The 23,791-nt window shown below is 37.6% G+C and overlaps 2 protein-coding genes across 5 annotated transcripts in view; both read right to left on the bottom strand.

Annotated features, from left to right (window-relative positions):
• TMEM38B (transmembrane protein 38B) overlaps positions 1–23,791 on the bottom strand; it is a 774,558-nt gene that overhangs the window by 315,799 nt on the left and 434,968 nt on the right. The gene's annotated exons all lie outside the window — the stretch shown is intronic.
• The window catches only part of SLC44A1 (solute carrier family 44 member 1), a 211,701-nt gene that overhangs the window by 49,041 nt on the left and 138,869 nt on the right, over positions 1–23,791 (bottom strand). For 3 of the 4 annotated variants that reach the window (XM_021067056.2, XM_003480567.4, XM_084992357.1), the window contains 5 exons: positions 23,326–23,482; positions 22,320–22,403; positions 11,342–11,479; positions 5,275–5,511; positions 1,928–2,008 (listed from right to left, as the gene is read on the bottom strand). In XM_021067056.2, coding sequence (XP_020922715.1) covers positions 1,928–2,008; positions 5,275–5,511; positions 11,342–11,479; positions 22,320–22,403; positions 23,326–23,482 — 697 coding nt within the window. Of the gene's footprint in view, positions 1–1,653; positions 2,009–5,274; positions 5,512–11,341; positions 11,480–22,319; positions 22,404–23,325; positions 23,483–23,791 lie in introns of those variants that run through there. The other variant, XM_005660312.4, reaches the window with a different exon arrangement.

The following is a 23,791-nucleotide window of genomic DNA, read 5'->3' as shown; positions in this document are numbered from 1 at the left end:
AACTGGTGAACAACATAAAATAAAAGCAAAAGTGGAATAAAGATTATAATGCATTATTTGAGTTAAAGGGACGTTAATTTAAAACTAAAAGTAATATGGGGGGAACACTTTCTACATTTTTGGCCTCTGGTAGCATGGCACAATAACCTAGGCAATTCTCATAGTATTAATACCTGTGAATTAGGGTTTTAGGTAAGAGAAAGTATATTTGTATTTTGGTTTACCAGAATTCAGCTATCTTTCCTTTAAGAATAATACAGAAATAGATGGCCATTCATGATCAAAGTAGCTAGTTCTAAACCTTCCAAAATTTCTCCCTGCCTTTAAATGCTTATTACTGAAAAAGGGATTTCATAGAAACTACAATCACTGAAAAGACAGAAAAGGGGGGAAAGGATGGTTTACATTTTAAGGCTTTACGTCTTTTAAAGTTTTAGGTTTAGAACCTTATGTTCTGAACAATTGAGAAAACAAAGCATTGACAAAAAGAAAGCTTTCCTCCTTTTTCCAGACCACTTCTGTTTTGGCAGAATCTTCACTATCATGCCCTCGGCCTCTGAGAAGTAAGAGGGATGCAGAAAGAAGGGGGAGGAGATGAGGAACCTGACTGGAGAGTCTGGGGATCAGTGCCCCTTTCCCACTCAATCCAGTTCTGGCTGATGCACACTTAAAACTAAGAGTTACATGGCCGTTCTATATCCTTTCACCTATGATTAGAGTGACCTGTGCCCTGGGAATAGAAACAATGACATCTGGATTTTATCATCATCAATGCTATTAAGAGTTAATACCAAAATAGGCACTGGATGGGGTTACAGGGAAGAGTTTATATCTAAACATTTGGTTGGGGCTCTAATGTAAGCTGAATATACAATTATTTTGCATATGCATAAGTGTGCCCTACCCCTTGCCAATTGAACCCATTTCCTTTATTCTTAAACACTTAAATGGGCTTGTTTTATACTCTATCTTTCTAAAGTTGGAATTTTATAAATCAAACCATTTATTAATGTATAAAGAAGAAAAGAGAGTCCTCACCTCACCTTTTTTTGGACATGATACGCAATTAGAAGTGACATTTTAAATTAACTATTTAAGGATGTAAGCAATTATATAACATTTTGAAATAAACATGCTATTTAAGAACAATACATTTATAACATAGCAGTAATTAGACGAATATAACTAAAGACATCTGTTGTTACACAGCAGTAAGACTATCTATAGAAAAAGCTACTCAGGATTCTCTTAACACTGATTAACTTTAAGTTTCTTTCTCAAATGAAAGTAGAGTGATTTATATATATCACTGACCAGAGACGGTTTATCTTTCTCACAATTAAGCAGAGGCTGGAGAAGACCAGATGGTCTTATTGAGTGGGAATGTGGGTGTTGATGGAAATAGCCTTGTTTGCTACAGAAAAATAGCTTAAGAAACAAAAGTACAATCCAGGCAACAGAAGAAAGTCAGCAAAGGGGGAAAGACAGCCACATAAACAAATCAATATTTAAAAAAGAGGGAATGTGAATTTCAGTAAGTTGAAAGGAATTGCTATCATCACTTCTTAAAATGACAAGTATCAAACTGTCAGTTCAAGTGCACAACCAAATGCTCAGTCCATGAAAACTAAACACTGACAGTTAAAAAGGAAAAAATAGAAACAGCTTTACCTCAGGGACAAAAATATCCCCTACCCCGCCATGAACACTGTTCCTTTCAGCTTACTTTTACAGAAGGTGGTCTCAGCTGTGACAAGAATTCTGCCATCCAAGTGATGGGTAAACACACAAACAGAAAGAGCAGCACATCCTGAGTGATACACGTCACAAAAGCTTCTCCTGAAGAAGTGCAGTCAGTGAAGAGAGAGAGAGAGAGGAAGTGAAAGTGAAATTCTTGGAGGGAAGCCACCTCCTCATCTCCACCTACCATCGGTTTTAGCTCTCGGGCATCAGCTACGCCTCCCTTACCAGCTTCTTTCATTGCTTTCCTACTGTTTTCCACAAACTCCTGCAAAGAAGCGACAGAATTACATAAATTCTTGGGTCCTTTCAGGCTTCAGTGGATAGATGATTTCTAAAGAATATTTACATGTTTGGCTCAATAACAGTAAATAGATGGCTTAATAATAAATAATAGTTGGCAACACACATAAGAGCAGCTAAATTTGGAAGGATGGACTGCAACCTGTTGATATAAAATCTTTTTTCCACCATTCCTTGTGACAATTCCATTTAAGCTCAAAGTGACAATGTTAATTTTATCTGAAAGAGAAAGTACCTTTCATTTGTTTTATTTTAAAATAATATTTTCCCACACTTAGAATATTGTTTTATTTGTTGTTTTACTTTTCCATATCAAAGTTAAATGGACATTTAAACATTTTACTCTATAAACCTCCTCTTTAAAATAACCCTGGAGGGAGTTCCTTGGTTGCTCAGTGGGTTAAAGATCCAGCATTGAATCCTGGTTCAATCTCTGGCCTGGAAACTTTCACATGCCATGGGTGCAGCCAAAAATAAGTGAAAATTTAAAAAAATAAAATAAAATAACTCTGGAAGGTAAAAGAAAGCATTGATACTACTGAGCGTAATAAACTGTTTTTACCAAACTATAAATAAGCTACTGTGTAAAAACAAAACAAAAAAAAAAAGTCTATCTGGCCTTGAAATTACTTCATAAAATAGGAAGACATGGAGTAACAATCAGAACCAGTGGTCAGAAGTAGTTAAACATGGAGTTCCCGTCGTAGCGCAGTGGTTAACGAATCCGACTAGGAACCATGAGGTTGCGGGTTCGGTCCCTGCCCTTGCTCAGTGGGTTAACGATCCGGCGTTGCCGTGAGCTGTGGTGTAGGTTGCAGACGCGGCTCGGATCCCGCGTTGCTGTGGCTCTGGCGTAGGCTGGTGGCTACAGCTCTGATTCAACCCCTAGCCTGGGAACCTCCATATGCCGTGGGAGCGGCCCAAGAAATAGCAGCAACAACAACAACAACAACAAAGACAAAAAAGACAAAAAAAAAAAAAAAAGTAGTTAAACAGGATGATACCCTGAAGGAAACATTTCTATCCTGTCAAAATTAATGGAGCACTTCCCCATTCAATATCCTCATCATTCTTATAGAGAAAACTAAAATAAGAAAAACTGTATTTTTTACTCTGCTTTTCATCAATGGTTGAAAAAACAAAAACACTCCTTGTCAATGCCTTAATCACAAAAGAGATGCAATACTCATAAGTCAAATTCCATTACAAAAATAACCAGTTAGGGAGTTCCTGTCATGGCTCAGTGGTTAATGAATCCGACTAGGAACCATGAGGTTGCGAGTTCGATCCCTGGCCTTGCTCAGTGGATTAAGGATCCGGCGTTAACCGTGAGCTGTGGTGTAGGTAGGTTGCAGACATGGTTTGGATCCTGAGTTGCTGTGGCTCTGGTGTAGGCTGGAGGCTACTGGCTCCAATTTGACCCCTAGCCTGGGAACCTCCATACACTGCGGGAGTGGCCTAAGAAATGGCAAAAAGACAAAAAAAAAAAAAAAGAAAAGAAAAGAAAAAGAAAGGAAAATAACCAGTGAGGAGTTCCTGTCGTGGCTCAGCAGAAACGAATCTGATTAGTATCCATGAGGACGCAGGTTCGATCCTGGCCTTGCTCAGTGGGTTAAGGATCTGGCGTTGCTGTGGCTGTGGTGTAGGCAGGTGGCTATAGCTCTGATTGGACCCCTAGCCTGGGAACTTCCATATGTTGCAGGTGTTGCCCTAAAAAGGCAAAAGCCAAAAAAAAGAAAATAACCAGTTAGGATTATCATTGAGACATTATGAAAATATCCAAAATTTAGTTGGTGATGTTCTTAGTAAAAAATACAGTAAGTACCAACTAGGTCAGTTAAATCACTTGGAATTTTTGAGATTGAAAAAAAAGCATCTAGATTATTTATTAATATATTTATTTTAGACTTAATAGAATAAAACATGTTCCTGGAAGATGGTTTGTTATTTTAATGGCTAATGTTTAATCTTCACTATTACCCATTCTTAAAACAGGAATATTTCACAGTAAAGTACCATTATTAAAAAGCATCTTTAATTTGGTAGTATTTGACACTGATAGTGGTATTTAAACCATTTTAATATAATTTCTAAATTTTTTAAAAAATTTAATTGAGGTTCTAATATAGGGAAACTGCAGAGGCTACATAACTATGAAGAATCTGAATATAATATCTGTGTAAAGGTTCAGATCTTGATTAATGGAAAACAATACAATCTACCAGTCATGGATCTGATCATTTGTATTCATTACAAAATACCTTCGGAGTCCCCATCATGGAGCAGTGGAAACGAATCCAGCTAGGAACCATGAGGATGCAGGTTCCATCCTCGGCCTCATTCAGTGGGTTAAGGTTCTGGCATTGTTGTGAGCTGTGGTGTAGATCCTGCATTGCTGTGCCTGTGGTGTAGGCCAGGAGCTATAGCTCCGATTAGACCCATAGCCTGGGAACTTCCGTATGCTGCAAGTGCGGCTCTAAAAAGCAAAAAACAAACAAAAAAATGCCTTCAATTTGGCCTGGAATACTTAGGATAATGAGTTTTAACAGAGTTGACAGAAAAAATATTTGGAAAGGTAGTGGATGGAGAAATATGGGTAGGCCCTACAACCTAGGAAATAAGACTTTTTGTCTTTGAGTCCTGATTCAGGAAAAGGTATACAGAATATCAGTGGTCCAATGTTTTCAGTTCAAGGGCTTAAAAAGTCCATTCAAATCCATCTAACTGCAGAGACAGGGAGAGCAATATGGAATAGTGTGAACGCAGGACTGTTAGTGGAACCCTGCACTAGCTAGAAGGATTTGAAATGGCCCCATTATGCCAAGCCTAAACTCATTCCTGAGTGCTACAGGTTTTTTTGGGTCTTTTTGTCTTTTTGCCTTTTCTAGGGGCCGCTTCCGCGGCATATAGAGGTTCCCAGGCTGGGGGTCTAATCGGAGCTGTAGTTGCCAGCCTATACCACAGCCACAGCAATGCCAGATCCAAGCCGCGTCTGCGACCTACACCACAGCTCAAGGCAACGCCGGATCCTTAACCCACTAAGCAAGGCCAGGAACTGAACCCGCAACCTCATGGTTCCTAGTCGGATTTGTCAACCACTGAGCCATGATGGGAACTCCGAGTGCTACAGGTTTAATTCTGAGTTACTCAGCTGCAAATAATGGGAATCAAATAAATATTTATATTAGTATTTTTATTCTTAAAGCAGTAGGGGACATTTGAAGTACTTACCATCAGCACTTTATCCATATAAAATTCTCTGCCTGGGCTTCCATCATTGTATTTTGTATCAATGGCAAAACACAAGAATAATACATCCACTACCATTTCATAAATGGACAGGAAGCAATGAGCGACTAGGAAAGCAAAGAGGCAGACGATGATCAGAGGCAGCACCCATACTGTGTAATCTTGCTGGTAGTTGAGCAGCATTATCCCAGCCAAACCTGTGCTGCAGACTATCAGCACCTGAAGCAGAGAGAACAAAGACCACATGTAATAACCTACTGCAGAAAACCATTATTTCTTCATCATTTGCAGACTTAAAATCCTTTTTACTACTTATAAATGAGGATTACATGAGTCCATTCCACCTAAAATTAGAAAGCACAGTCCATAAATATCCATGCACATACACATAACATAAATAAAATACCATCCTTGTTGACATTAAAAATAATTAAGTTTTCCAAATGTTATATTTATTCCCTAAGACTTCTCTTATTTAGCATCTGTGACAATTTTTAAAATAAATGTATACATAGCTTAGAAAAAAATTATGCACAGTCTTAGCACTCAGAAGAAAATTACTGACATTTCAGGGTATTGCTATGTACCTGTACCTAATTTTTTTCTGAACATTTTTACATATATGAAATAGTATTACATAAACAAATCATTAAAAGCTCTTTATTAATATTTATATTTATAAATGTTTCATAAATATATATTCAGCTACATAATTTCATTTTATGGGCGATTTAAAATTTATTTAACCATTCTCCTTCATTTGGAGACTTACATTGTTTTCAGATATAAATAATGTTGCAACAAACATTTCTAGGAGCTTTTTCTTTGGTTCATATTTTATTTCACATAGAATATGTGATCAGTTTAATATGGTTTGCCACCAAGCGTTGATTTGCACTATTTGTGAAGAAAAGAGGCTGCTAAACAATTCACCCTGTAAGCATAAGAGAAATAGCCATTTGCTCACTGTCAAGAACCACCTGCTCTGATGCTTCATCACCACACATGCAGCACTTTTTTTGTGGTCCTTTTAATACTTTTTATTTCAGCTTTTCAATACCCCTATGAGTGGTTTATGGCAAACATAATCACTCTCATTTTATAGACTAGGAAACATGCTTAGATAGGCTAGCTGACCTGCCCAAGGCCAGAGAATAGAATAAAGAGCAGAATGTCACTCAAAAAATGGTCTTACAATGCCAACTCCAGTACTTTTTCCAGGTAAAAATTCAGGAAATATTTGGATACTAATATAACACGGTAATAGGTTATACTGACTCCTAGACACACCCTCGCCCAACGGTAAAATAATTTCACAGAGCAGCAAAAAGAAACAAGATTTGGGGGAGTTGGGAGTATAGTTTTATTGGCAGAAATACACAATAAGTATTAAAATTTAAAATGTTTAAATAGCTTCTAAGTCTTTATTCTTAACCTTTGAGGACCCTATTGGCCAGTGATTACAGGTCACAAACCACTAAACTAGAGGCGTTAAGGTTTCTTCCAAATCTAATTTACCATTCCATAAAATCATTGGGGCTTCACAGTAATAGAAAATCTGTGATATTGTCTTTCCTTTTTAAAAATCAAGGTTTTGAGGATGTCCCATCTTGGCACAGCGGAAATGAATCTAAGAACAGCGAGGTTGAGGGTTCAATCCCTGGATTTGTGGGTTAAGGATCTGGTGAGCTGTGGTACAGGTCTCAGACGCAGCTGGGATCCTGTGTTGCTGTGGCTGTGGGGCAGGCCAGCAGCTGTAGCTCCAATTGGACCCCTAGCCTGGGAACCTCCATATGCCATGGGTTTGGCTCTAAAAAAGCAAATAAATAAATAAATAGTAAAAATAAAATCAAGGTTTTGAAAATTAAATTTTAAATTTTGAGATAATTATCAATTCATGTACACTTGTAAGGAGTTAATAGAGTAATTCCATGTCCCCCCTACTGAGTTTCCTTCAATGGTAACATCTTGCAAAACTAAAGTACAATATCACAACCCAGATACTGACATCAATAAAGATACAGAACATTTCCATCATCACAAGCATCCTTCACTCTAACTTTTCATAGCTATCTGTTTCCCTTCACCTCCATCACTAACTGGGCAACCACATCTAGTCTCCATTTCTACAACGTTGTCATTTCAAGAATGTTATATAAATGGAATTATACAGTACTTAATCATCTGGGATTGGCATTTTTCACTCAGCATAGTTCCCTCAAAATTTATCCAAGTTGTTGCATGTATTAATAATTTGTTCCTGATACTGCCTTTTAATAATGTTTATGATGATCTGTCTAGTTGAACTACCTGATTAAAAACTGTATGTGACTATTAGCACTTAAGTGCAATGAAAAAAACTCTTCAAAAGATTCATTGTAGTCTATGATCAGAACTATATTTTTGAAAAAAGAAAACTAAAGAATGTAGGAAATCTAGAATTTTTTTTCTTATTTTTATCCTTTTTGGATTTCTCAATTAAGAAAAAATGTTTATCTTTCATGGTTTTAAAAGTCTCTTTTAACAACACTTTAAATATTATATTCTTCAAAATTATATTTTTCTGGAAAGCAACTTGAAAATATATACCAAAAATCCTATTATGTACTCAAACTCATTAACTCCACTACTAGGATTCCGGCCTCAGGAAATAAGTATTAATGTGGGCAAGGATCTGTACACAAAAGTTTCACTGCACATTTTATAATGGTAAAAAATTGAGCAAAGTTCAACTGTAAAAAGAAAAACCCAAGGGCTTTGTTAAGTAAATGATACAACAACTGTATGACCATGTTTAAAACATTTTTAATAAAAAGAGAAATGCTCATAATATAACATGAAGCAAAAAGAGGGATATAAAACTGCTTTTTTCTACCAGATTTTAAATTCTTTTTCCTGGCTAGTATATAACCAGCATCCAGAATAGCCCCTAGCACATTGCTAGTGGATGTTCTATAAATAATTGCTGAATGACTAAAAGGTTGTGTTAAATCTAAAGAAAAAAATTTTGACAGGTCAGTAGGCTGCTGAAAAACTCAAAGCCAATTTTAAAACACTATTTTATTGTGCACATATTTTTTCATTATGAAAGGAATGCATACTTAATTTAGAAAACTTTATCAGATCATGGTAAAGCAGGAGAAAGGGTTTGGAATCACTCATATTTTCAATATCCAAAAACCAATCATTATTAACATTTTGAGATATTAATTTTTTCTTTTTCTTATGCACATTTTAAACAGTTCTGTGCTAGTCTAACAGTTTTACTCAGCCTTTCTCCTTACCATCTTATACACATTATTACCTTATAAACTCTTAACAAAAAAAAATGGTTTAATAGATGAATAATAGTCTGTTGACATTTATTTCCAAGCATTTCTCTATTGTTAGGCAGTAGATTGCTTACATTTTCTCACTATTATAAATAATGATGCATTTTTCTGTATTTAGAATTATCTTTAAGAGTAGTTTACTATCATAAGAATCACTGAATCAAAAGGCTTTAGCGGAAAAAAAATGGTCCAAGGACAAAATTTATGTCAGTTGAGACAATTATAGCACACAGTGATTAAAAACTTAGAAGTCAGACAGATCTGAGTTTGAACTCCAGCTCTGCCACATTCTAGTTTTCTAAATTTGGGCAACCTACTTAGCTCTCTAAACTTTGATTTCCTTTGCTGTGAGATGAATATAACAGTAGTAGTTCACCTTACAGGGGAGGACCAAATATAACACTTTACATAAGGCACTGCCCTCCATGCCTGTTACTCAGCAAGCATCTCAAGAGTTACTAAAATCATCATTGTGATCAAATGCTGCCACTTGGCATAATTTTCTCCCTGTTCTTCATATAGTTTCTTATTTCTCTTTTATTTTAATTGCTCTGGGTACATATGTTTTTAAGTTGTCCCATATCTTTCTTGGGGATAAACTATAAATATGAAAAATAAAAAATCTGAGGCCTTCCTGAGTGAGTCATATAGCACATAAATAATGTAATAATAAGTAACAGGATCAGTTTATCCCCATATCTTTCTTGGGGATAAACTATAAATATGAAAAATAAAAAATCTGAGGCCTTCCTGAGTGAGTCATATAGCACATAAATAATGTAATAATAAGTACTCAGTGCTTAATATGAATGAACTCAATCAATTCTCACTATAAAATATTTCCTTCTGGAGTTCCCGCTGTGGTGCAATGGGACCACATCTTGGGACTGCTGGGATGCAGGTTCCATCCCTGTCCCAGCACACTGGGTTAAGGATCCAGGGCTGCTGCAGCTGTGGCTTAGGTTGAAACTGCAGCTTGGATCTGATCCAAATGCTCTGGATCTGAACTGCAAATGCCCTGGAGGGCCAAAAAAAAAAAAAAAAAAAATTTCCTCGTATTGTAAAAACATGACAATAACAAATCCAGCAGTCATAATGTACATTTAATTATGAATTTTCAAAATAGCTATCTGTACAGTTCCCCCCCTCCCCCAGGGCTGCACCTGCAGCATATGGAAGTTTCTGGGCCAGGGGTTGAATCAGAGCTGCAGCCACCAGCCTACACCACAGCCACATTAACACCCTTGTTAATCTGAGCCTCGCCTGTGACCTACACCACAGCACACAACAATGACTGATCCTTAACCCACTGAGTGGGGCCAGGGATTGAACCTGTGTCCTCATGGATACTAGTTGGGTTCATTACTGCTGAGCCATGACAGGGACTCCCTGTACAGTTTTATAATTTTTTTTAATCTTGGTTTTTATTAATTTTTTAATAATGATTTTTATTTTTTCCATTATAGCTGGTTTACAGTATTCTGTCAATTTTCTACTGTACAGCAGGGTGACCCAGTCACACATACACATATACATTCTTTTTTCTCACACTATCATGCTCCCCCACAAGTGACTAGATAGAGTTCCCATTCTTTTTAGATGACAGTTGCCTGAGAACTTAAAACTATAGAGTGCTAACCAATGCGCCTCTATACCAAATATTTTTTTCCTTTTCAAACACATTTTAAAAGCACTGCAGCTGAAATAACCCAAGTGTTCAATAGTAAGAGAATGTTTAAGAATAGCAGTTGATGGACTACTGGCCATCACAATAACAAATAACCATGAAGATTATCAAAGCAATGCAAAAAATATATATGATATAAATGTAAAGTGAAAAGGGCAGAATGGCCAGATACGTATACTAGGATTGTTATACCAAAGAAATGTAAGCCTATGAAAAAACACTGGCAGGGAATATAAAAATAAATTATTAAGTTATAGTGGTGGTATCTTTTTCTTCACTCAATTTTTCAGAATTTCTGCATATTTATAGTTTGAGATACAGATTTGATGAATCCCAATTATAATATTATCTCATATTTTGCAGATTTTAGTAGTAGAGAATAAATTACCTATACCAGACACTTTTGAGGATGGTTAAGTCTCATTCCCTAACAGCTCTGTTTTAAAGGAGTTTATATACAGTAACAATGACAACTAAGAGTCATCGAGAACCTGCAATGTGTCAAGCACTATCTTAGGTACACTATATGTATTAATCAGTCTCATCCTCACAACTCTAGGGGTCTGGCACTATTATTATCCCAAATCCATAGGTGGGTAAACTGAGGTACAGAGTGGTTGTATAACCTGCCTCAGGTTACACAGCTAATAAGGCTAGGATTTAAATCCAGTCAGGCAGGCTCCAGATGCAGAACCTTAACCACTACACAGACTATTTCTTAAGTCAAAATACATAAGAAGAAACATGGGCAAACTGTTTAACTGCTCCATCCCTCAATTTCTCCATCTGTGACATGAAGATAATAATAGAATTTTCTCTACAAATTTGTTACAGGGATTAAATGAGCACAATCCAAATAAAGTATTTAGAACACTGCCGGACACACAGAGAGGGCTTTATGAGTGCTGGCTTTATATCATGCTACTTCTCGTCTTTTGGTGGGCTGCATATATTTTTTAAATTAAAGAGCAACTATGTTCATATGCAAATATTTACCGTATGTCTCAGATTATACACTTGGTCTTATTACCTTGCCTAGGAATAACATGAAATCCCCCACTGTGTTGATGGCAGCCACTCGCAAAGCATTCTCCACGAGAATGACAAAGGCATCCTTCGCTGAAGTGCAGAAGTTGGTGCTGTTGATAGCTGTGGCTGTGTATGCATTCTGGACAAAAGCAAAAACAATTTTTCATCAGTAAATGTAATCTTGAAGATTTAAACATCGTTAAAGCATAGCTTATAAAAATATTTCACAATTAAATACATGGCTTTGGTGAGGCACAGACTTAGATTAGCACAAGGTTACTATGAGATATTAAAAAGAAAAAGCCCCCTCATACGCTAAACACAGCTTTTCAGTCAAGCTAGTTTGGGGCCTTAAAAATATTGATATTTATTAAAACATACATAAACCTTTCCAACATCCACTAACTTCTTCCCTGTCTTAGTAAATCAAATGTAATTTAACCTTTCATTGATACCTCAGGTTCATCACTGTGAATATCAGTGATGCATTATTACCATTTCAGGATTGATTCAAAAGCTACACACACATATAAAGGCATCAGATTGTTGTGCTGTTTTATGTGGAACACCTACTAACTTCTCCTTGGTGCTTTCACTTTTCATAGTTCTTGCAGGAGACAGATGCCTGTTGTTGATTTTAAACACCACCCTCCTGGGGCAGGACCCCAAGTCCCCTTTGAGAAAACAGTCCTTCTCCATTCCCTTAGGGTCTGAGTGAGGCTGATACCACCTTCAGCTCTGGAGGTGGGTCCTGACTGATGTAAGCCAAACAGCATGTTTTACCCACAACGACTGGTTCAGGGATTGGTACATAAACTAATCAAAGCCAGTGGAAGTAAAAGATGTTCCTTGGGGCTTCTGGAGGAAAAAAGGGAAGTTTCCTTTCTCTTCCATAGGTGATCCTGACAGAGCAGCCTCACATTCTCCTGAACAGCAAGGTGTGAGGCATCAAATTGCCACAGCTGTTTTGCCAATATAATGGGGAAGTACCTGGAGCTGCTGGAGGTCACAGTGTGAAACTGAGAGGGAAACTAACATCAGGGTTGCCAGAGCAGAAAAAAACTAGGTACCTGCACTTGGCAACAATGTCTGCATGATTGGGGAGTAGCCAGATTCTGGACTTCTCCCTTATAGAAGCTAATAAATTGCTAAGAATCTCTCCCCTCTCCTCCCTCCCCCACCCCCTTATCATCTTCTCCTTTTTAGGCCAGACTGGGCTGGCATTCTGCCCCTTGGGCTGGCATTCTGCCCCTTGCAGTACAGCTGACACACTTTTAGGCGATTATACCTGCTTCTGCTGCCCCATGTTTTCTTTGACCCACTACTCACTCTGATGTTTTTCCTTATTTTTTATATTACATTCTAGAAGAGCCCTGGCATTGTCTGGGAAATGTGAATAAGTACTATAACATGAAATATGTTTGAGTCTTAGGAAGGGAAAGTACATGGACTTTGTAACTCGAACTTATGGTCCTGAGAAATTTTTGGTTTAGTGCTGACCTAGGAAATTGTTGGTGAGCTCAGGAGAGAGAGTCTTTAATTTATGAATATTCCAATTGTATGCTTGGTTAGTTATTAGGAACTTGGTATAAAGATGAGGTTCAAGTTATCAAAGATTTAATTTGCCATTATATGATTAAATTCATTGATCAAAAATGCAGAAGACTGTAGGGTCAAGGAGAGAGTACTGTATGAGTAGGTCACTACTTGTGGTTCATAAACCTTTTTCGGTAATAGAGAAGCAGGCAATTATGGTGCTCCTTGAGAAACACAAAGGATTTTAATATATGAGATTCCATCATACAAATTGGTACAACATCACAATATATTACTATATTATGTTTGCAGGTCTTCTTATCTCAAAAGCTAATATATACATTACTTTAAGGAAAGCATGCTATTAAACTGTCCCGGGGCATGCACTTATGCTCACTTATACTGTCATCTGTGGGTGCTTCTATCAGTTAAAAGATAGCAGGCACCGAAGAGTTAACTACCTAACTGCAGTGCTTCATGTTTCTTCATCTTCTACAAAGCTTCTTTTGAAACATTCTGCAGAATGCCTCATGACATCAAAATAAACTATACTTTTGATCTTGGGTAGCAGTAACTCAGGTGAACAATGAAAGAAAAGAACTTTCCAACCTTGATCTATTCTCAAAGAACTCAGATTAGTTCCCAGTTCTCACCAGTTCCCTCTGTACTCACCAAAAATAAATAAACAAAAAAACAAACAAACAATTTGTTCTAGAGCAGAACTTTTCCAACTACCACCTAGGAGCCAAATCCATACTTTGGCACATAAAGCTTTATTGGAACATAGCTGTGTTCATTTGCTTATAAACTTTTGGGGGCTGTTTTCATGTTACGATGGCAGAATGGAGCAACTGTGACACAGACTAATATGGCCCACAAAGCCAAAAATATTCACCATCTGATCCTTTAGAGAAACACTTTGCTGACCCTTGTTCTAGAGTAATGCCAAGGATCAATTCCAAACTTGTTTACAGTCTATGGGACCCACTATCTCATCCTTTTCAAAATATAAACCTCATTTGCTCATTTCCAGTCTTTTAGTACCTTTCTCCACAACTTCCCTTTAGCATTTTTCATTATAATTCTTCAGGTCAACAACTGATAAATATCTTTAGTGATCTGCGATATTACTTCCCTGATAAGAAATACTTTTATTTCCCCTATTTTGAGCCATGATCCAGAGATACATGAACGAGTTATTTAGTAACAGGTTTCCAGGGGAAAATACTTTACTGTATTAACTATATATATATATATACACTATATAACATATTATTAACATTGATACAAAAAAGCATCATTGTGATGGCTGAAATCAAGGATACTGGACAACCCATTTAAATCAACACGGAGCTGTCTTTTTTTTTTTTTTTTGGTCTTTTTGCTATTTCTTGGGCTGCTCCCGCAGCATATGGAGGTTCCCAGGCTAGAGGTCAAATTGGAGCTACAGCCACCGGCCTACGCCAGAGCCACAGCAACTCGGGATCCGAGCTGCATCTGCAACCTACACCACAGCTCATGGCAACACCGGATCGTTAACCCACTGAGCAAGGGCAGGGACCGAACCCGCAACCTCATGGTTCCTAGTTGGATTCGTTAACCACTGCGCCACGACGGGAACTCCTTTTTGTTTTTGTTTTTGTTTTTTGGAGCTGTCTTAAATCCCACTCCCTCACAGTGAGGACCAACAGCTCTTAACTATGCTGTTCCCTGCTTTCCAGTTTGAAGGTAACTTTCCTTGAAAGAAGAAATAGAAGCAAAGAAGGACCCACATACCTGCAATTCCTCTCCTCTGTTACCATCCAACCAGCTGAGTCGAGGAGCAGACCCAATGCTTCCAAACTAAACTACGAAAGCTTTTTTGTGGCTCTCACTAATTTTCAGAAGTACTTCAGTTTATTTGAGAATTATTATTCTTCCTCTTCTGCTTCTTTCTTCTCCCCCGCACCTCCCCAGTTCCACCCATTCCATCTACTTTTAGAGCAAAAGGCTATTTATCTGTAGACATGAAAGGAGGCAGCAGTAATTTCTTTTCTCCACTCCTCAGTTCCAGGGTTGGATGTGCTCACAGAAATTTTTGCCTTCTTGGTGATATTCCTACAGATCTACGCAACTCCTTTATATTTAACCTAACTAAAAAAAAGTAAGTGGATATTTTATAAACTTTCTTCTACTTCTAAGGCAGGAAGATAAACTGCATGTGATACACAAAGCTCAAGATGACCTCTTCCGGAGGAAAAATGTGCTACAGATCATAGCAGGCCAGTGAAATTTCCCTCTGCTCCTATACCTCTTAGTCTAAAGGATTTACGCTAAGGTTCTCAAGAAATTCAGAGTCCTTTGTGGCTTTCCTTCATAACTGTTCTCTGAGCTTTCTGTAGACTATTTAGCTGAGATTTTTGGAGTCCACCCACCTTCTTCCCAGACAGTCTTCCCAATCTTGAGCTAAACTACCCACAGAGAGGCATCAATGATTAATATTTAGCCTGTGCCCAACATCTGTTCAGCCAAGACAAAGGTCTTAAAGACTATTCAATTCTCGGAAGCAAGACAAAAATGATCACCATCTAGGAATCTCTTTAAAAGGATGTCTATTAGCCCAAGTGCTCCCTGGTGTATACATTTTTGTGTGAGAGGTTATTGTGAAAAAGTACTGGGAAGGTGGAAGAAAATATGTTCGGGCAGAGGGCTGCCATGCAGGTAACCCAGGCCTGTCTACAGAGCTTAGCGTCTACATTTTTCACACCTTCTTTCTTTTCTTCACTTAAGGACCTAGACATTCTCTTAAAGCTTGAAATCTTTATGGAGTTCTCTTGTGGCACACTGGGTTAAGGATCTGGTGTTGTCACTGCAGTGGCTTGGGTAGCTGCCATGACATGGGGTTTAATCCTTGGCCCAGGAACTTCTGCATACTGAGGGCATGGCCAAAAAAAACAAACAACAACAACAAAAAAAAACTTTACAGAATTACCCAATAGGCATGGATGGAACTAGAGAATCTCATACTGAGTGAAATGAGCCAGAAAGACAAAGACAAATACCATATGATATCACTTATAACTGGAATCTAATATCCAGCACAAATGAACATCTCCTCAGAAAAGAAAATCATGGACTTGGAGAAGAGACTTGTGGTTGCCTGATGGGAGGGGGAGGGAGTGGGAGGGATCGGGAGCTTGGGCTTATCAGACACAACCTAGAATAGATTTATAAGGAGATCCTGCTGAATAGCATTGAGAACTATGTCTAGATACTCATGTCGCAACAGAAGAAAGGGTGGGGGAAAAAACTGTAACTGCAATGTATACATCTAAGGATGACCTGACCCCCTTGCTGTACAGTGGGAAAATAATAATAAAAAAAAAAATTAAAAAAAAAAAAGAATTACCCAATAGGGGCAAGCTAGACAGCAATGATAGGAAAAGGGGAAGAGGTATGTGCAACTCTATGTGTGGACAGTTACAAACTAAATGAGGGAAATGGTAATGAAAATGATCCCTTTCCTATTCGGAGTGAAGGATGGAGAAGGCAGAAATTCTAATCTATATTTCATTCAGTTTGATTCTAAATACTTAGATTTTTAAGGGGCATAAGAATTAAAAATATGTTACAAATCTAATTTTAATTTAAAAACCATCACTTGTCTTAGTTTACAGCATGGAACATGAAAGTTTGAGATGTTCGCATATACTTTATAGTAAACTATACTTTAGTTTTCTTTAAGTTGTACAAAAGCGGATTAAACCAACAGTGAACTGTGTAGCACTGGAGTATTTATTTTTAGAAATTCGTGTATAGGCAGACCCACACGATTTTTGGCCGTGCCCGCAGCATACATAAGTTTCTGGGCCAGGCAGTGAAGCCACGTCACAGCTGTAACCAGAGCCATGGCAGTGACCATGCTGGATCCCTAACCTACTGAACCATGAGGGAAATACTTTTTTTTAAAAGACACACAATTTAAAACTGTGTTGTTCAAGGGTTAAGTGCAGGAAGTAGTACATTATGGTACGATCTAGGCAAACTTAGACTTGGAACTTTCCTCTGCCTCTAGGTCATATTATCTGAACCCAGATACCAGGCTCAAGTTCCTCAGGTATAAAACAGAGGAAATGTGCCTTCCATACAGAGTTGTGGAGAGAAAGTTATAATATATATATAAAGTTCTTTGTGTAGTATCACAGATTTAAGTAGGTCCTCAAAAAATAACTCCCACTAATACTATATAGAGAAAAGCTTTATAATCTTGAGCTTATCAGCCAGAGAGCAGATAGCCTCCAGTGTTAAATGTACTATCTTCAAATAGTGTCTAAGTAAACCAAGGCCTGAGTAATCCAATGCCCCGTAGAAACAGATTCTAGTTGTAACAATCTCTCTACCTAAAGCAAATTCTATATGTTAGATTAGATATATAATCACTGACCTATCACATTAAGATAAGCACCTGCAGAAACAAAGAGCAGTTCACACTTCACTCTGTATATTTGCAAAACTCCAGCACATATGCCATGAATACTTCATGGCTTATCTTTAAAACTTAAAGCTCTTTTTTTGAAGCCAGCTGTATTTTCCACACTTTTTGGCACTGGAGCATGGTTTGGGATTGTGGAATTTCATATGGTGCTGCACAATAACTCATCTACTCTAGCTCCAGGTCAACATTCCTCTATTATCCTCTACATTCTCCAAAGCAGTGGCAACAAATTGGTGGCATATGGACAACTGACATTGTGTGGCCCAAAGACTACTCAGGGTCATTAATTTGCTCATTGTTACCACATCCAAAGAATACTACACAAAACAGACTATAATGAGAGACTCTGCATGTGAAATGTGAACCACAGTGCCTGGTATATGTTAAGTGCTCAATAAGTTAGCTGGCATTATAATTAGTATTATTATTTCACTGGACTTTACTGAGTACTCAAGATAACCTCAGAGAATAAACTGGTGATTAGACAAGAAATCTTTGAAAAATAATGAGAGAGATTTGTACCCTGGGACACGTGAAATATATAATGAAGCCATAACACTTCTAAACTGTATACCTATAGCTTTTATAATATTGTATTTCAATTACACTTCAATAAAAATGTTTTTAAAATTAAAAAACAAAACAAAACAAGACAGTATTGGTAGAAGACGAGACAGATCAACAGTACAGAAAAGAAAGCCCAAAGACAGACTCAAGTATGATATGTAAGAATTTAATAGATGATTAAATTGACAATTCACAGCAGATGAAAAGATAGATTAACCATTAACTGGTCCTGGGACAACTGATTAAATCCCAGATAAACCAAAGAGTTAAGTATTTAGGAGTTCCCGTCATGGCTCAGTGGTTAACGAACCCAGCAAGAGTCCATGAGAATGCAGGTTCGATCCCTGACCTTGCTCAGTGGGTTAAGGATCTGGTGTCGCCATGAACTGTGGTGTAGGTCACAGATGCAGCTCGGATCCTGCACTGCTGTGGCTCTGGAGTAGGCTGGGAGCTACAGCTCCGATTGGACCCCTAGCCTGGGAACCTCCGTGTGCCATGGGTGCGGCCCTAAAAAGACCAAAAAAAAAAAAAAAAGTATTTTTAAAAAAGAGAAAAAAAGGAAACCTCTAAAGGACTGTAAGTAAAAAAATGCTAGAAAAATTATTTGAGCTTGAGGTAGGGAAAACCTTTCCAAGTATTAAAAAAAAAAAAAAAAAAAAAAAGAAAGAAAGAAAGAAAAGTTGAACAGACCTGACATGAGATAAATCTGCTGCACACTGTAAAAATGTAAAATATATTAACTGTGGAAAGTCCTGTAGAATGAATCAACACTCACTGTGTCTAGGTTTGTGCTCAGAGCATTGCAAACTCTCTTCATCCTCAAGATAATCGGCACTATCAATACTGCCAATACAGCCCCATTTTACAGGAGAGGTTTAGAGTTTATCAGACATTGCTACACGGAAGTCAAGTACTGAAAACTTTTTCTCAAAGTTATTTTAATGAAAGTTAAGTGTTAGGTAGCATGATAAAATCATGATGTTTTTTGTTCTTGCCTTGGTTTTCCAAACTCTTCAATATTTTATATTACATTTATTTTTAAAGAAAACAGATACATTCTTAGAACAGCCTTATGAATGATCTTTGCCATATCCCTGTTATCTTAGAGTAAAACATGGGAGTTCTTTATAAAAAATTTAAATGGGGTTGGGGGAGAGCAATAATGATACTTACTAGGCGCCCGCCAAGAGCTAGACAGTGTAAGAGCTGATTTACCTGCATTATATTTCATCCTTATCTAAAGCCTATGAGGGCAAATAAAATTTTCTCCACTTACTGAGGAAGGTAACTGAGAATCAGAGGTTTCACTGAGCTTGCCAAACAGTGACACTGTTGGGGAGTGAAACACACCTTCAACATCTGGGCTCTCTCTACTGTACAAATTATCCATTGTCCCTTCTCCAAAAAGGCTATAAAAGTGTGGACTCAATTCCATGTGTATGGAAAAAGGAATTTCATCTTCAGAAAGCAATGATAAATACAGGAGACAAAACCAAAGGTGTGAGCCAACTCTAGTATTTTGTGCCAGCAATAGCTTGCTCTCTAGCAGAGCACTCAGCTTATAACTGCCGAATGTGTGTGATAGCCCCTTCTTGCACTAGGAGACCATACTCTTAGACCCTACTGTTTTCTCAAATTTTAGAAAAATCCCTGGAGTCCATTTATTCAGTTCCCCATCATCTTGAATACTTCAAACAGATGATGTCCACTCAAATAGATGGACGCCCACCCAGCTCTGAAAAATTTCACAGGAACAAGGGTTTAAAAAAAATTCCATTGGCAACTGGTTCTCAGGCTTAACCTGTCGTGGCAGGAAGTTTTCTATTGTCTTCACTATGGTGACCTTATTTCAAATAAAATTTCTATGAAAACAGGAGACATAAAGCTCCAGGGGTCGTCAGTCCCCACATCGCAACACTGCATATTCCCAGATAGAAGTACCAAGTATGAGTTCAGAAATCACTTTCCATAAACCCTTGCTCACATATTTGATTTACAACTTTTTTTTTTTTTTTTTTTTTTTTTTTTGCTTTTTAGGGCCACACCTGGAGCACATGGAGGTTCCCTGCCTAGGGACTGAATCAGAGCTACAGCTGCTGGCCTACACCACAGCCTTGGCAACAAGGGATCCGAGCCAATATTCCACCTACACCACAGCCCACAGCAACGCCGTATCCTTAACCCACTGAGCAAGGCCAGGGATCGAACCTGAGTCCTCATGGATACTAGTCAAGATTCGTTTCCACTGCACCACAATGGGAAGTCCAATTTACTACTATTTTGCTGCTTCCCTTGAATTGTCAAACATCATGCCTACCCAATGAAGCTCCAAAATGGACAAAACCTGTACAAGAAAAACCAGTTTGTAGTTTGGATACACACCTCAGGACTGTTGAGACTAAAGTGATGACTAATATTTAGCTTGAGATAAGCTGAAAACTTTGGACTTTTCTACCTGGTTACTGACCATCTTGATATCATGCGATTTGTTTTCTTCCTTCAGTATAACTGTGCATCTCCTTTTTAAGATTTTTATAGCTTTATATCACCAGACTGTTTTTTTTTAAATCCAAATATTTGCTGATTAAGGAATCATCCATTCAGAAAACATTTAAAGATCACCTATTGTGTACTAGGCACTGTGACAGTTCCTGGGGAGGCAAAAATAAGATTCGCCTTTAAGGAGCTAAAAGCCAAAAGGATGAGATGAAGAAGTAAACAGAAAACTTCCATATAGCATTCTTAGTGTTTTCACAGAGGTATGAACTAGCCTTGTAGAAAGTCAGAGGAGGGGCTGGGGTAATAAGGGAAAGCTTCTCGGAGGTGATGCTCAGGCAGAATCATTAAGGATAGGTAGGAGTTAGTCAAGCGCTGGAAGGGAGTCACTCCAGGCATATCTGAAAAACTGCAAGAGCAAAAAGTGCCTGTGGGAAGGTGACAGGAACTAAGAACAGAAAGCTGGGGTTAGCGCGTATCTCTGAGAATATGCTATTTCATGACGGATACCAAAAGTAATGATGATTATCTTTAGTGCATCCATCAACTTTGCTGATATAGAGAACTTGGCCCCAAAACAAATTTTAAAGAACATAATTTTTCAGATGGTTGTGGCCATTACTAATTATTTTAACAATGACCTTCTGCATACTTTGCATATGTAGAGTATTGTGAGCAATATGAATATATTTTGCTAATGAAATGCCATCCCTCCTTTTTCATATCAACCATAGAACTCCAACAAAGCAACTCTGGGCAAGCTCAAAACATCGCCTCGAGAATCTCACCCGTTGACTACTCACGAGTGAATGGAAAATGCAATGCTACTCTTCAATCACTTAAAAGTAAATGGGGAGAAAGTCAATTTTTATCTTTGGTCTATTAGATGAGGGCATCAGTACATTAGAATTGATTTTCAGGGACTGAAGAAAAGTGGTTTAAAAAAACCCCAAGATGAAAAGAGTGCTTCACAGCAAGAGTCCTACATGCCCAGATACAGAAAGTGGACCAACCCACTCCCCAAAGAACTGTTTTCTCAGAAGTACCAATTCCTCCATTTGACCTTAGAAGAAAATAGCACCTCCGTTAACATTTTCCAGGCCAGTCCCATAGTTTTCAGGAGTTGGACAAAACAAAAACAAAAACAAACCAAAAAACCAAAAACCCACAGCATACAGAGTATCCTTTTTTTTTTTTTTTTTTCCTTTTCTTTTTTTGATTTGTTTTTTGTTTGCTTTTTAGGGCCACAACTGCAGCATATGGAAGTTCTTAGGCCAGGGGTCGAACTGCAGTTGTAGCTGCTGGCCTACATCACAACCACAGCAACGAGGGATCTGAGCCTCATTTGCAACCTACAGCACAGCTCATGGCAATGCCAGATCCTTAACCCACTGAGCAAGGCCAGAGATCAAATCCATATCCTCATGGATACTAGTCAGGTTCATTACCACTGAGCCACAATGGGAACTCCCACAACAACTTTTCACTAAAGCTTTAAAACAACATTAAAGGAATTAAAGAACTACAGCTAGAGTAGACAGATTCTTAGAGAAAATCAAAGATGAAAGGATGTGAATTAAGGGATAAAAGATAAATAAATGTCTTTCTTAAAAGATGGACCCTAATGATATTTTACCTATATATTACAATTAATTAATAAACCTTGGAAAGAACATATATTAAAATGTTAATATAATAATTTATTTTTAAAGAATTTTTTATAGTAAAGAATTCTTTAAAAATAAGAATATGATTGAAATAGTTGTATTTGACCAAGGTACAATGTACAACACCATGAGAAAAACAAAATATCTTTCAAATGAGCTCAATTAACTTTATCTTGGAAGAAGAAACAATGAACCTGTCTTTGAAAGTGAATGTTAGATGTATTTTTAAAATACTTTACCTGATTTAAATAATTTAGGCACTTTTCAAGACACCAAAGGCAACAAATGCAAGATTTCAGCACACAACGAGCACAAGCATTTTCCTGGAAAGAAAGAAAAATTGAAATAATTATAGACCAAAGGATTGAACCATATCATATAGAATCCTCTAAGTATTATAAAAATAAAAACTAGGTAGATGCAAACTATTACATTTAGAATGGGGAAGCAATGAGGTCCTACTGTACAGCACAGGGACCTATATCCAGTCTCTTGGGATAGAACATGATGGAAGATAATATAAGAAAAGAAATGTATATTTATTTATGACTCCATCACTTTGCTGTACAGCATTAATGGCACAACACTGTAAAGCAATTATACTTTAATACAAAAAAAATTAAGAAAAATCAAAACCTATGCTTAAAAGCACCCACCCTCAACTTCTTTCCCTTAAAATATAATGGCTGAATTATTTTTAATTAGTTTGGTTTAACATTTACTTAGTACCTATTGCATATAAAATAGAGTAAGGTATATAAGACCAATAAGGGACTTATAACCTAGTAGGCGGAAAAAAAAAAAGCATGAAATATAACCAAGGTTAGAATCAGAATATGATATAGATATAGAGCTATGAGGGTGGGGAAGAGAGAGAAGACCTCACTTGGGAGGTGAGAGGAATCAGGGGAGGTTTCTAGGAAGAGGTGGCATTTGAACTAAGCTATGTTGAAATGCATGTTATTTCCACCATCAAGGATAGGAAGGAGGTTCCCAGGAGGAAGGACTGTGAGTCCACACAGAGGAAGAGAAGCACAGGACATCTGGGGAAACCAGTGATTAGACGGATGCTGTCAGGACTTACAGAGCGCAAGAGAGAGACGGTAGGGAAGAACCAGATCCTACTTGGCAGGGACTCTGAAGAAAACATTCACACTTGGACATAACATCTTTGGGAGCTTTGCTACATGTGAAAGTGAGGTCTAGAATGGCCCAGAGAAAGTCCAGAAAAATATCTTTCCTTACCTTTCCTTTGAGCTGACTGTGAATATACATAAGGATCATTCGTGGAATTTTGACTAATGTGATAATGAAAGATCCTTTTGCCACAGTACCAAGGTGGTAACGAATAAGGCGATTCACTGATGCCAAAATAGGTGCAAATGGCAAATTCCTTTTATCCCTATTTTAAAAATGACCAGAGAAAGACAATTAAAGGCTAGACCAGGATGGAAACACAGAAATAGTCAGAGTCCAAGCAAGTTAAAAATTAGTTCATTTTTCTTATTCTAGCTCTGTGACAAAGATGGCAAATACAAATGCTACAGATGTACCAAATGAAACTAATGTTTCATTTCTTTCTTTCTTTCTTTCTTTTTTTTTTTTTTTTTTGTCTTTTTAGGGCCACACCCACGGCAGATGGAGGTTTCCAGGCTAGGGATGGAATCAGAGCTGTAGCCTCCTGCCTACACCACAACCACAGCAACAGCAA

This window comes from Sus scrofa, chromosome 1 (assembly GCF_054392235.1).
Source record: "Sus scrofa isolate SSC_HxYL_T2T_F1_AM1 chromosome 1, Sscrofa_HxYL_maternal_Yorkshire_Landrace_v2.0, whole genome shotgun sequence".
Taxonomy (NCBI): Eukaryota; Metazoa; Chordata; class Mammalia; order Artiodactyla; family Suidae; genus Sus; species Sus scrofa.
Note: the sequence above shows the minus strand (reverse complement) of the source record. Positions and strands in the feature narration are given on the sequence as shown.